Below are 13,584 nucleotides of genomic sequence, written 5' to 3'. Positions count from 1 at the left end.
ACTAGAACAGGGAGCATACCTATGGGCCACACCGAGTGGCCCAGCACGTGAAATCTGTCCACAAGAAGTTCCAACTGGTCAGATAATGAATAATATAATATCCCACCCAGTATTGTCTCTGTGTGGGCTTCCCAGATGGTGCTAGTGGTAAAGAATCTACCTACCGATGCTGGAGATGCAAGACATCCGGGTTTGATTCCTGGGTCAGGAAGAGCCCCTGAAGAAGGAAATGGCACCACACCCCAGTATTCTTGCCTGGAAAATACCATGCACAGAGGAGCCTGGGGGGATACAGTCCCTGGGGCTGCAGAGTCGGACACGATTGAGCAACTGGCAACAACCTCCTCAGATTGAAAGCTCTAGAGCAGCAGCATGTGATCACATCCTAACTTTCGCCAAGTGTGAGTTGGTACTTCAGCAGGCTGTGGAACCCAGAGCCCAGCTGAGATCCCCCTTGGTGCCCTTCTGGGCCTCTGAGACCAGTTTCAATGAATGCTGGGGACCAGAACATGAGGTCCCCAAGACACAGACTCTTGTCTGTGCTGTTTGTTCCTGTGTTCTTTGTGCCTGGAACCATGTATGACACACAGAAGACCTCAATAAATATTTGTCGAGTCAGTGAATGAGAGCCCCTAGAAGCAGAAGACAAGCAATCGGCAAGTGGAAGGCAATTGCAAAGACTGTGGTGAGTACATTTCCAAAGTTAACATGCTTAAGCAAACAAACGAATCCCCCTCTGAATGTGGTTGAATCTCACTATGTTCCTTTGAGACCACTGGGGCTCCTGGTAATACCCTACAATCAGTCCCTTACATTTTCCCTCTAGGATCTATAGGGGAGGAAGACACCTGGTTCCCTGCTGACCTGGAAGAATCACTTGCCCACCTGTGGATCACCAGGACATATTACCATCACTACACATCAACCAAACATATATCATATGCAGGGACTAAAGAAGCGTGGCAAATATTTATCAAGACTTTATGCCTAGTGCTGTGTGGTCCTTCTCTCATGAAGCTGGGGTAGGGTGGGAAGTCTGATTCTCTGCAGAGGTCACCATCTAGTGCAGAACCTAAGGCTGCCAGTAGTGGAAGCCCATGACTTTGGTCAAGGACAATGCTACATGCTGACCTGCTCAGCTCAAAAGACAAGAAACTCTATTTGCTAATGGCAGGACCTCTCTGAGGCTGCTTGGAAGTTCCTTCTCAATACCAGGGCTTCAGAAACAATAAAAACAACCTTTTTATGATAAGAAAGCAATGAAATGAACTATGAAATTGAATTGAAAACAGTGAAATTTTCATTGACTTTAGGTTTTTAAAAAACTTTTCCTTATTAACCTCAGTGAAAGTTCTCCTTAAAGTCATTCCCATCTTTTTGAAGTTCCAACTCAATCTTCTCTCCGCTCTGGAGCAAATTTCACCTGCTAATTTCCAATGAGACCAGCCCTTAAAAACAGACTAGCTTCACCATATGGATCGTAACACTCTAAATTTTCACAGGCAGCAGTGTAATATTGTTTTAATATTTAATTTTGAGATTTACATAATATCTTTCCTCCAAAGAGCTCAATATATTGCAATATCATAAAATTCCTTTTCATATTCAAAGATTATTCTTTATGCATGCAAATACTATATTTAACCAAGGAATAATGCAAATTAGGTGATATGTTCAGAGGAATTGGTGGGCTGGGTAATTCACGTATGGGAAAAGTAGCATCTCTGAGTGTCTTTAATTGTTTGGGAACTTCAAAAATGCCTTAAAATGGACAAACTAGAGGCTTGTGGCGATTGACAGAGTGGTATAGCATTTTTTAAATAAAATTAAGTAACAGCTTGTGTCTGTGTTGCAGGCTCAGGCGATATGTTAGTATTTTACATGCAGTCAGCACAGCAGGCCATATATGAACTGTGTGTAAAATAAATGTCAGATAGAAATGCTGCTGATGCGTGCTGCTGCTACTGCTGCTAAGTCGCTTCAGTCGTGCCCGAATCTGTGCGACCCCAGAGACGGCAGCCCACCAGGCTTCCCCGTCCCTGGAATTCTCCAGGCAAGAACAGTGGAGTGGGCCGCCACCTCCTTCTCCAATGCATGAAAGTGAAAAGTGAAAGTGAAGTCGCCCAGTCGCGTCCGACTCCAGCGACCCCATGGACTGCAGCCCACCAGGCTCCCCCGTCCATGGGATCCTCCAGGGCTGATGCGTAGTACAAGGGGAAAGTGCTGCTTCTCCAAACACAGTGAGGAGAGACAGTCGGGCTCCTCGGAGCCACAGAAGGAGCCTGTTCCGGGCACACACATCCCATTCTATCCTCACCCTCTCCATTAACCCCCGGGGACACAGATTTCCCTGCTCTCCTTTCTGGTACCTACTCCTTTCGTGAAGAATGGCCACACTGACATCTGTCATTTATCTTATCTAGATGACATCAGTCCCAAACAAAGGGACTCAGGGCTTTGGAAAGAGAAAAACTGGGGGGAAAAGGCCCAGCAAATTGCTGTCTGGCTCAGGGTACATTCTCAGAAATGATGCTCATCTCCCAGTCCATCACACGGTTTGCAAAGTGAGTTTCTATCCCCTGTGTCATTTGCTCGTCACACAGCACTAGGAAGCAGGTGTCATTACTCCCATCTTACTGGGGAGAAAGGAGGGACTGTAGCAATTCAATGGATTTGCGTGAGTCACGTGAGGAGCAGAGAGAGGGACCAAGCCCAGGACTCCCCGCCCACTGCACAGCCACCACCATGAGCCCAGGAATCAGGGAAGGTGACTGCCCCATGGTGGGATGAGATGGTACATCACAGCACACTCACCATTTAGGCCTGGGTAGATCAGATTGGCTCTTTGAGTCTATGGGCAAGTCACAGCCAAAAAAGTCAAATCCAGAATTGGATTTGATTGCCTCTCATGTGTTCTAGGATTTTCTAGTTATTTGTCAACATTTTTAATATGGATTTTCAGTTTCTAGAATCTGGCAGCACTGGGTATGGCACCACTTGCTGGAGCTGAGTAGGGGCTGCTCCTTTCTCCCCATTAGTTCCCTGTGGTCTCTACTCCTCCCCTCTGTCTGGCCCTGGGTGGCTCCTCTCCATTACCTTCCTGGCCTCATGGGTCTTTGAGTGTGCTCTCTCTGGCTTAGATGCTCCCAAATTTACTGACTTTATTTTACCACACTACAAGTTGATTTTATGGATGTGCTGGTCTGGTTTGTGTCATTTTTCCCAACATTTCCTCCAAGGTCCTCGTCCCCAGTTCTGACACTCTGAGTCTAGTTGGCAGAAAAGATAAGTAAAGTTTGTCATTCACTTTAATTCTGTCTGACAGCTGGATGATCCAGCCATCACTCTGAACCTGGGGCCAGGTGCCAGAGAGTGACTGCAAGAGTTAGTGGTGATAACAACCTCTCTGCAGATCGCTGGGCCACTGCAAGAGAGAGAGCTCCACCTGATCTGGTCTATTTTAAACTCAAGGCAGCTGTATTCAGTGCAAGGCTGCATCCCTAAAGACCTCACGTAAATCTAAGCTTGCATAATTCATGACCAACCCTGACCAAAGATGATGGACATTTTTTTGACAGCTAAAGTGGCCCAGCTATGTGGCAATAGCTTAGAGGGAGCTTACAACTTACATGGCTCACCATAATGCGATTTTTGATTTGTCCAAGGATAAAATGGCTACAAACCTAAGTATGAAACCCAGAAACATCATTTGCTGGCTGTGAGAGGCTGAGCAAATTTCAAAAGCTCTCTGAACCCAGTTTATTCATCTGACCCACCTCATTTTTAGAAAGAACTTGATAGGGACTTGGCACATTGGAGTTGCTCAAAAATGGTAGTTCTCTGCCACTCTTTATGAGCTGGCTGAGGATCTTACCCTGATCCTTTCCAAGTAATTCAAGATCCTCGAGTAGTCTGACTGTATACCTGACTGGGGTCATCACAGGAGGAGATGGAGGCTCTCTGGATCTCAGGATTCAATAGACCCTTTAGTGTCCCCAGCCATTCTTGTTTCTGATGGAAGAACTATTAATATATCCAATGTGTACCCAGTGGACCAAAATATAACTATAAAATCTCCTTAGATCACAACCTTAGGATCAAGAGAAGTGTATTGGTGACTTTCTCAGATAGAATGATGCCAACCATAACCGTTTTTGTCAGATACAAAAAAATCAACTAACATGAGCTGTCTGCCTCCATTGGGTAGGGCTTATGAGAGTGATGCAATGCAGCATCAATGCAGCATACTTGGAAAGCCCCAAGGAAGAACAGCGTGACAAACCCTGACTCTGCTGGAGAGTAAGAATGGCTCACCCAGCCACCTGTGGTCCATAGCTCCTAAACAAAGGAGGAACCACCCCACAGGAGTGCACCATACCCAAAAACAGACAATGATGTTCAGAATACTTGCAGCCAACTCGTCCAAACTCTTCCCTCATGTGACCCAAACATCCATTGTCAGGATCCAACTCACCTTGGGAACGATTTGCACCCCTTAACAGTTGCACACCTAGCTCACCTCTCCATCCAGAGGCAGTGGAAGCCTTTAATGGTTCACTGTCACAGAAAAAATTGTGGAAGGTTGCTCACTGAGGTCCCCTCCCCTCAGCAGGATGGCATTGTCTGGCTCTGGATAACCCCTCTGTGTGTGTAAGCTGTGACATGGGGAGCCCAGAGGCACCATCCACCTTTCAGGGCAGGAAACGGAAGGCAGAGGCAGAATGGATGGCCTACGGACCCTTCTTCTAATCCTAGACTCCTCAAGCCATTTGAAGTCTCTGTCTCCTTATTGGAAAAATTGGGAACAATAACACACAAGCCACAGAGTAATTATGAAGATCAAATGAGTCCATGTATTCCAAAACTATCTACTCAAAAGAGACACAAACATGAATAATAACTATTCCTCACCTACTCCTTAATCAGGACCCACTTAGGAGTCTTCCGTCATTTCAGTTCGGGCTGTTCCAGGAAGGGAACGGATGGTCAACGAACACTTAGCAGTTGGCTTAGTGATTGACTCCAGGACTACTCCTGGTCAAATTCTTCACCTGCCAATCTATCTGAAAGTGCAAGTGTTAGTTGCTCAGTTGTGTCTGACTCTTTGCAACCCCATGGACTGTAGCCCACGAGGCTCTTCTGTTCATGGAATTCTCCAGGCAAGAATACTAGCATGGGTAGCCCTTCTCCCAACCTTCTTCCCAACCCAGGGATCAAACCCAGCTCTCCTGTAGATTCTTTACCATCTGAGCCATCACTCATGACCCAAATAGTCGGAGAGATGTGGCCACAGGTACTGACAAGGGGTCACAACACACCCAGAGATGAGGATAGGGAGGATGAACCGGATCTTGCCAGACTGGAAGAGCTCTGGGGTGCCTTGGAAAGGGGAGAGAAATGTCATGACTTCTTGGTGATACAGCGGTTCATCTACCTCATCCCTTAACAGATCTGAGTGAGTCACTAGGAATCTTTTGATGGTATTAGTCTCTCTTTCATGTTTTATAAAATCTGGAGCTCCCATTCATGTTCTTAAAGTCCTCTTGCAGAGGTAGAGGCTAAGTGTTTGTTTTTAAAATTCTTGTCTTTTTAGACAAATTATCTTTTGGTTGAAAATAATTTGCATTCATGTGTGGATTCACCAAAGCAGCATATTGTTTCTTATCCTATGGATAAGAAATCACTGGTTAACCTGATCTTTATTTTATAATAACCATATGCCATGAAGAAGCAGTTGCAGCTTTACCTCATCGATCATAAACTTTCTGACACCCTAATTCCAGGATTCCCAAAGAGAAGTCTTTGATTGGATGGTGACAGTGGGACTATGACTACAAAGTCAGGAAAAATTAAGAATAAAGGGCCCATCAGAGGGGGAACAAAGGACATGAGAAACGCTTCTGGAAGGGCCAATGGGTGAGGATAAAGATAAATATTTTGAACACTGGTAATGCAGGGTCCCTTGTAGGAGCCCTGGTCTCTCGGCCCCACAAGCCTGGGAAGGTGCAGATGGCAAGACAAGCAGATGGGCAGGTTCGGGAATAGCAGGGTAAGGGAAGGGAGGGGCAGAAATCAAAGCAAACCAATATAAGTGGCAGGTTTGTTCACACATGCTTAGAGAGAGAAAAGACAGCCAAGCCCAGCGTAACATGACAGCCTGGCAGGATTATTATTCCCAGAAGCTGGGACACTAAAATATTTCAGCCAGTTTTCTGCCTTAAACTCTCCAAGGGAAATACTGCTAACAAAGGCTGCCCATGTTACGTGCTCATCATGATGCAGAAATTACCATTTCCTTCTCTTTGGCTAAGACAGGCTGTCACAACCTTTGTCTCCATGGCACTGGGGCTGTGGTCACCAGCTGGAGGCTTCCACACTTTCACTCTTATTTTCTCACTACACACGTATGCATGTAAACACGTGACCACACGCATACATACAAACACGCACACACGAACACACACATGCTCTCAGCAACAACGCAGCCATCTGGACAGCCATGCTCTCTGATGACACCTTTTTTTCTTCTCCATTCTGACAGCTTAAACCCAAGAATCATCTGCCATCAAAGATGCCTGGTATTAAAAGAGGCAGAACAAGTCTCAGGACTGGGGGGAGGGGGTGATGAGGAGTAGGAAAGGATGGAGAAGGATAGAAGAGGTCAAGAATTGGGAGCTACGTGGAAGGACAGAGAGCCCAGCTCCTGCTATTCCACTAACAAGCTACCCTTTTACAATTTGCTGATTGAGAAAAATCCATAATTCCAAGTAAGATCATGGTCCACTGCTTATGATTCTCATCATTGTCTACAAGAGATGATCTTAATGTCCCCTTTGCAGCCTTGAACCTTCCCCCCAGGGGGGACATTGCTCATTTCTCTCTATTTCCTTTGGTCTTTACTGCATGAGTACAGCATATGATGCTTGGGATACACCACCTTGCAGCTCTGCACTTTGTGTCTACGCCCTGGAAATTTTTCAGTTAATGAGTTTCATGGGAGGAACAATGGTGCCCAAGTGTCATTGTATCCCTCACAGTGTCTAATCCACAGCTTGGCACACAGTAGATGCTGAATAACTGCCTCAATAAAGAGGGAATAAATAAATAAATGAGTGAGAAGGCAATGGCACGCCACTCCAGTACTCTTGCCTGGAAAATCCCATGGACGGAGGAGCCTGGTAGGCTGCAGTCCATGGGGTCGCTAGGAATAGGACACGACTGAGTGACTCCACTTTCACTTTTCACTTTCATGCATTGGAGAAGGAAATGGCAACCCACTCCAGTGTTCTTGCCTGGAAAATCCCAGGGACGGGGGAGCCTGGTGGGCTGCCGTCTATGGGGTCTCACAGAGTCGGACACGACTGAAGTGACTTAGCAGTAGCAGAGTGAGTACATGAATGGACTGATTAAATGGATTTTAAAAAATGGATTGTTGCAAGAGGTGTGAAATGTAATAAAAAGAAAAGGTCAGAAGGGCAAAAGACTTGGAAATAGAGAAGAGAAGAAAATGTGTTCTGAGCTATGCAGTACAGGGATGTACTGGCCATCAGGATCGATCTATTATAAACTGTCTGAAGTCTCTATAACAGTGTAGCATTCATCTGAGCACGCTGTAAAGGAGAGTGCACTCTTGAATTACATGGGTTTAATTGAAAAATAATCTATGAAGGCAATACTGACAAGATTTCCGGGAAGTTGCTTTCATTGGGTTTTCTAAGAAAGCAACACTGGTGTTCTCAAGATCGTACAGTGCTTCTGCCCATTCACCCACCTACCCATCCATCCATCTGTCCATCCATCCTTCCAAGGATGGTCCTTGAGCCCTAGCCGAATGTGCAGAGCGCTGGGTCCATGCTAGCCTGAGTATACATCTTTGCTTTTGTACCAGGCACAGGAAAAGCCCTCAGAATCCAGCTCACTCTCACAGGTGAAACCCTACCTCTCCATGGTCTCAAATGCCCATCACCTGATACCTTCACTCCTGGAAGGAGGCCTGGGTGCAGACTAACGGGTTGGATGTGGCTGCAGCTTTGCTCCTGCACAGAAGTGGCCCAAGTGTCAGCCCCACAGACAGACAAAAGGGGCATAGACGCCTCCAGACTTACCAGCTTGGTTTGTGGTGATGTTGACAGAGACGTGCTGTGGGGGAAAGGGACTCTTGCTGGAGACCCCATTGACAGCCTGGATGTCAAAGGTATACGGGGTATGGGCCCACAGGCTGCTGATGGAGACGCGGCACTCAGTCAGGCCCAGCTGCCTGGGCACGAACTCCACGTTGTCGTCACAGCGGGAGCAGCTCCGGCGGTCTGCCCGGCACTTCTTACAGATGATGTTGTAGGTCACGTCATCCCGCCCACCCGTCTCCCGAGGAGGGTGCCACTCCAGAATGATGGATGTCTCATTGACGATGGAGATGACATTGCGGGGACCTGATGGGACACCTGCAGGGAGACAAAGAAAGGCCCAGTGAGGCTGGGTGGAAGCTTGGCCAGCTTCTCTCCATCCCTCTTTGGTGTGATCCCACCCTCCTCACATACACATATCTCCTCTCTTCCCTCAACTCCAAACAACCATGTCCCAATCCTTTCTGAGAAAAAATGACAGATGGAGATGACAACCTGTTGCCAGCTCCCCTTTTAGTCATCCCAGTGAGGCTTTTCTTCTCTGAATCATGTCTGCCAAGGGAGAGGAGGATGGAGGTCTTGGATACAAGCCCTTTTGTTCTCAGGACTCAGCTGCATCCTCCAGGCAGCTTTAGCATCAGTGACATGTATGTATATTGGACTCTTATTGGATTCCATGTCTCTTCTTAACTTGTGGAGAACTCAAGTGTTGGAGGACAGGACTCAACATATTCAGGCATCTTGCATACAGTCTCACACAACCTGGGATCTATGTGGTATGTGCATGGCAGTGGGAGTGTTTCTCTGCAGGACGGGCTTCCAGAACACCTGGAGAAATGAATATTCACATTGTACAAGCTGTGGTTCAAGAAGCCATGTTGGGTAGGAGATTCACACAGCCACTATTTCTTACCCCATAATACAAGAAGAGCATAGCGGTTTGTCCCAGACACTCTGCTAGCTACCAGAGCTGGTCTTAAGCTGATACGGCACTCCAAACATTGGTGGTCAGATCTTTTCATGGAAAACAAGAGATCTGAACAGACCATCTCTCCTACAAACCAGTCAGGCTCACTGGGACTCAAGGAGGGCAGCCTCTTTCCTCCGGACAGCTCCATCCATGGCTGCTGTTCACACACCTGCAAAGGCTGAGATGCCTTGTTGCAAAACTAGAAAGCTTGGTCCCTAGTAGGAGAGCAGAATGCTGCTAAATTCATGGCTGCAGTCCTGAGCATTTTGAGATCCATTTGGAGAATCTCCTGCCCAAGAACAGAATGGACCATAGCCTCTGGTTCCCAGGATGGGTTCTGCTTACCCTCAGTATCCATCTGATGGAAACAGACTCTGCCTGGAAGCCCCTTTTCTGAATGGCAGGCCTGTGGGAGCCACTGCTCTGGATAGTAATGCATTCAGAATTCACGCACGTGACTGTCGCCAGCTGAACGGAGACATGTGTAAAGAGGTTCATGCTGGAGACAAGAATCAAATGCCAACACACAGAATGAGGGAATAACAACAAGGTCGGGGGGCACCAGGGAAGGATTCTGTGTTGAATCAGTCAACAGCAAGCAGAGAGAGCAGAAAGCAAATATTAAATCGGATTCTATTAAAACATGAAAGAAAATCAGTACTGTACTATATAAAGCCCATTAGACCTGAGCTAAAGCATAGTTTTCATGCATGCTTGTGACAGGGCAGGATTCATGAAGCATTTTTACTGAGGTCTTGCAAATAGCATTCAAGAATTCCCCACCCATCTGACCAGGGATAAATATCCATCTCTTTTGAAATCAGTGCACAGCTAGCATTGGGCAGGCATTGGGGATCGCCCTAGGTGGACTTCTATTGGTCATGGCCAGCCTTGTCTCACACCACATTCATCATTAACACCCATATTGGCCAGTGCCTGTCTTAGACATGTCTGTTTGCTCGGACAGATGAGACTCAGACCACAAGCTCCCTGTGGTGAATGCCATCGCTGTCTGACTCATTGTCACAGCAGATAGCCTAGCCTCAGCCACAGGCCACTGTTTCTCATAGTCAGAAAAATTACATTTACCAAGCACTTGTTCCATGCCAGGCGTGGGGTAAATCCTTTAACCATATTATCTTGCTGCATCCTGTAGCATCCTCTGGTTATCACTCAAAAAGCAGCCTTGGGCGGAGGGGCAGAGACAGTACTGTTAGGGAGAGTGACCATTCACCCCTCCCATCCTTTGGAGATGGCCCCCCCCACACACCCTGATTCCAGTTACCTCCTCTTGTCCTTGAACTTCAACTTCATCCTCTCCCCTGACTCTACTTTCTCTACCTAAATTTGCATAAGTCATAGCCACTTAAAACCCAAACATGGTCACCTGGCATATCTTTCTCTATGTTGAATGTCCCCTCTTCACTCTCCAGCCAAGCTTCCCCAAAGTGGAGTCACACATCATACAGGCTCTCCTCTCTCCGTGTTCAACCACCTGCAGTCTGGTTTCTCCCCCACTCCTCTTTCATGCCTTCCCCCCTTTTTTTTGGACAGGGGTAGGGTGGTGTGGGGGGTTCCCTACTTGACAAATCCAGAGAACTTGGTCCTTACTTCCTAACATACTTTGTGGTCACTGGCCAGAACATGGGGACCCAACACACAGTTCGTCAGCGGCATCTCCTTTCCTCAGATCTTTTCCTTCCTCTGTATCTCTATCACCTCACAAAAATGGGTTCCACCAATTTTCCTTCCCTAAAGCAAAGCCTCTAATCAATCCTTCAATCGCTTTCCATATCTCCCATCTATTCTCATCCACCAGGGTGTGCCTTTCAAAATGTACATGGGATCATATCATTCTCTGCTCAAATACCAGTTATTTAAAAGTTTACCCTCCTTTCCATGTCCTTCAAGTCCCCATATGGACTTGCTGCTCTTGATTTCATCTCTGGGTCATACTGTGACCAACAAGAAGTTCCTGCCACGTCCTGTGCACACTGAACTCACTTCACATCCCTAAGCCTCTGCACTGCATTCTCTCCTTTGTCCGGAATTCTTCTCCTTCTATCTACTCGAGGAACTCTTGCTCACCCTTCCAGATCCAGCACATTTCACTAGGAGACTTCCCTGATGCTCACAGTCACACACCTCCCCTCTGGGCTTCTATAAGCTCATTTCTGGCTGTGTAACTCAGAATTGTATGGAGGTGAGAGTTGGACCATGAAGAAGGCTGAATGCCGAAGAATTGATGCTTTTGAACTGTGGTGCTGGAGAAGACTCTTGAGAGTCCCTTGGACAGCAAGGAAATCAAACCAGTGAATCCTAATGGAAATCAAACCTGAATACTCACTGGAAGAACTGATGCTGAAACTGAAGCTCCAATACTTTGGCCACCTGATGTGAACAGCCAGTTCACCCTAAAAGACCCTGATTCTGGGAAAGATTGAAGGCAAAAGGAGAAGAGGGAGGCAGAGGATGAGATGGTTGGATGGCATCACCAATTCAATGGACGTGAACTTGGACAAATTCCAGGAGATGGTGAGGTACAGGGAAGCCTGGCATGCTGCAGTCCATGGGGATGCAAAGAGTCACACACGACTTAACAACTGAACAACAACACAGAATCCACCATCACACTGTGATGGGCTCTTCCTAGGCATCCTCACCACACTATGGCCTCCTGGTGAGCAGGGCCTGGTAGCTGGTTTGTCTCCATGATTGCCATGTCCAGCACTCGGCCTGGGGGAGGCCCCATTCTACCAGTTTTCGACCTCTGCTCAGTGTGCAAGGCTGTAGGTCACACGTGTGCACCCCTCTCCAGCATGAGACAGATGCCCTGCGGTGGGGCTGAGGGAACATGCAGGAGCAGTGAGGACCCTGTTGTGCCCCTGAGTGGTAGAGTGAAGTGAAAGTCGCTTAGTAGTGTCTGACCCATTGCGACCCCATGGACTATACAGTCCTTGAATTCTCTAGGCCAGAATACTGGAGTGGGTAGGCTTTCCCTTCTCCAGGAGATCTTCCTGACTCAGGAGTTGAATCCAGGTCTTCTGCATTGCAGGCAGATTCCTTACAGACTGAGCCACCAGAGAAGCCCAAGTGGTAGAGGTTTTGGTGAAACGCAAGTGGCAGAAGAGAAACTGAACCATCCCTGATCCATCTGTGTCCCTGGAAGCTGAGAAGACCCACCCTGGTCGATACTTTTTCCATGTCTGTTCATTTGCTTCCCGTTCAAGAAGAAAAGCAGTGGGTTTCTGCGAATGATGAATTTTTCATGTTTATTTAAAATAGCCTCCATATGAAGCAAGCACGTCTCATCCATGGCTGCGCTCCAGGGCACATGCATCTGTGGGCCATGAACGGGGGTCTCTGGGAGCCATGGTTGCTGAGTCCAGGGCTACACAAATCTGAATCCTTTCCTTCCAAGATCAGGAGCAGACTTTAATGGCCCTCCCTGGAGAGTAGACTCAGACAGCCAGGAGAACCTGAACACTATCTTGTGGTCTCAGAAGCCAGCATGGTGCCTGGGTTCACAGCATACCCTTATGGAGGTGGCCCAGATCTGGGCCACCAACAACTACTAGAACCCCATTCATTATTTATTTGTTTACTCACTCACTCTTTAAATAAATACTCCTGCCTATTGTGGGCACTTGGGAGATAGGATAAAGCAAAGCAGATGAGCTTCTGCTCCCATGGAGTTTACACTGGTGGGGGTGGGGGAGTGACAGAAAAGAATAGAGAAATAAAGAGATAAAGGACACAGAGATAAAGGAGATGAAGGAAATAAAGCTGCCCCTAGGCTCAGATTGTCTCCCTGCAATGCTTCACACCTGACCCTTTTCCTATGAGGAACCCTTCCAGGACAAGCAAGCCAAGCCCAGTGTCTGGGCAGCTAAAACAATGATGGTTCCCAAGTCCTGCATTGTCCTGATGACAAGGACGCATTTCTGCAAGTATGTAGCTTGGATCCTCCTGTGTCTGGACAAAGAGTCTGACCACAGCAGAGCTGGCCTCCAGATAAATCTTCCTAAAGGAAATGTCAGGGCCACTTCCTACTCATCTAGGCTGTAGCCCCTTGTTTGGGGTCCTCCCCTGTAGAGAGAATTTGTCTAGCACCAGGTCCCCAGCAACATCCTTAGGAAGGAGGCCAACTGAGACCAGCAAAAAAAAAAAAAAAAAACTTTAAAAGGGGGAGTGGAGAGGGAACCAGAGAGAGAAGAAAATTTGCTTTATCCGTCCTCAGAAGCCCTCAGGAAGTGCGCTGGCAGGGCTCAGAGCCAGGGTCTCCTTGTCTAAGCTCCCTGCTCTCTCGTCCGCGTCCTCGTTTTTCTTAATTACATACAGACAGGCTTTTTGAAGCCTCTCTGATCTGTTGCCACGGTTACTACTGATGAAAGCTTCCTGCTAAAAGGGCTAGGAAAACTCAGTCCTTTTAAAGGATGGGAAAACTGCTGAGCTGTGATTCTCTGGGTGGGAGGAACACAGTGGATTCTG

At 47.3% G+C, this 13,584-nt stretch overlaps 1 protein-coding gene across 1 annotated transcript in view; it reads right to left on the bottom strand.

Annotated features, from left to right (window-relative positions):
* The window catches only part of EPHB1 (EPH receptor B1), a 471,534-nt gene that overhangs the window by 122,167 nt on the left and 335,783 nt on the right, over positions 1-13,584 (bottom strand). Inside the window, exon 5 of the mRNA XM_086316585.1 lies at positions 8,106-8,441. Coding sequence (XP_086172711.1) covers positions 8,106-8,441 — 336 coding nt within the window. The remainder of the gene's footprint in view (positions 1-8,105; positions 8,442-13,584) is intronic.

The sequence above is a fragment of the Bos grunniens genome, chromosome 1 (genome assembly GCF_055505025.1).
Source record: "Bos grunniens cultivar Pamir isolate PY7600 chromosome 1, Bosgru_T2T1.0, whole genome shotgun sequence".
NCBI lineage: Eukaryota > Metazoa > Chordata > Mammalia > Artiodactyla > Bovidae > Bos > Bos grunniens.
Note: the sequence above shows the minus strand (reverse complement) of the source record. Positions and strands in the feature narration are given on the sequence as shown.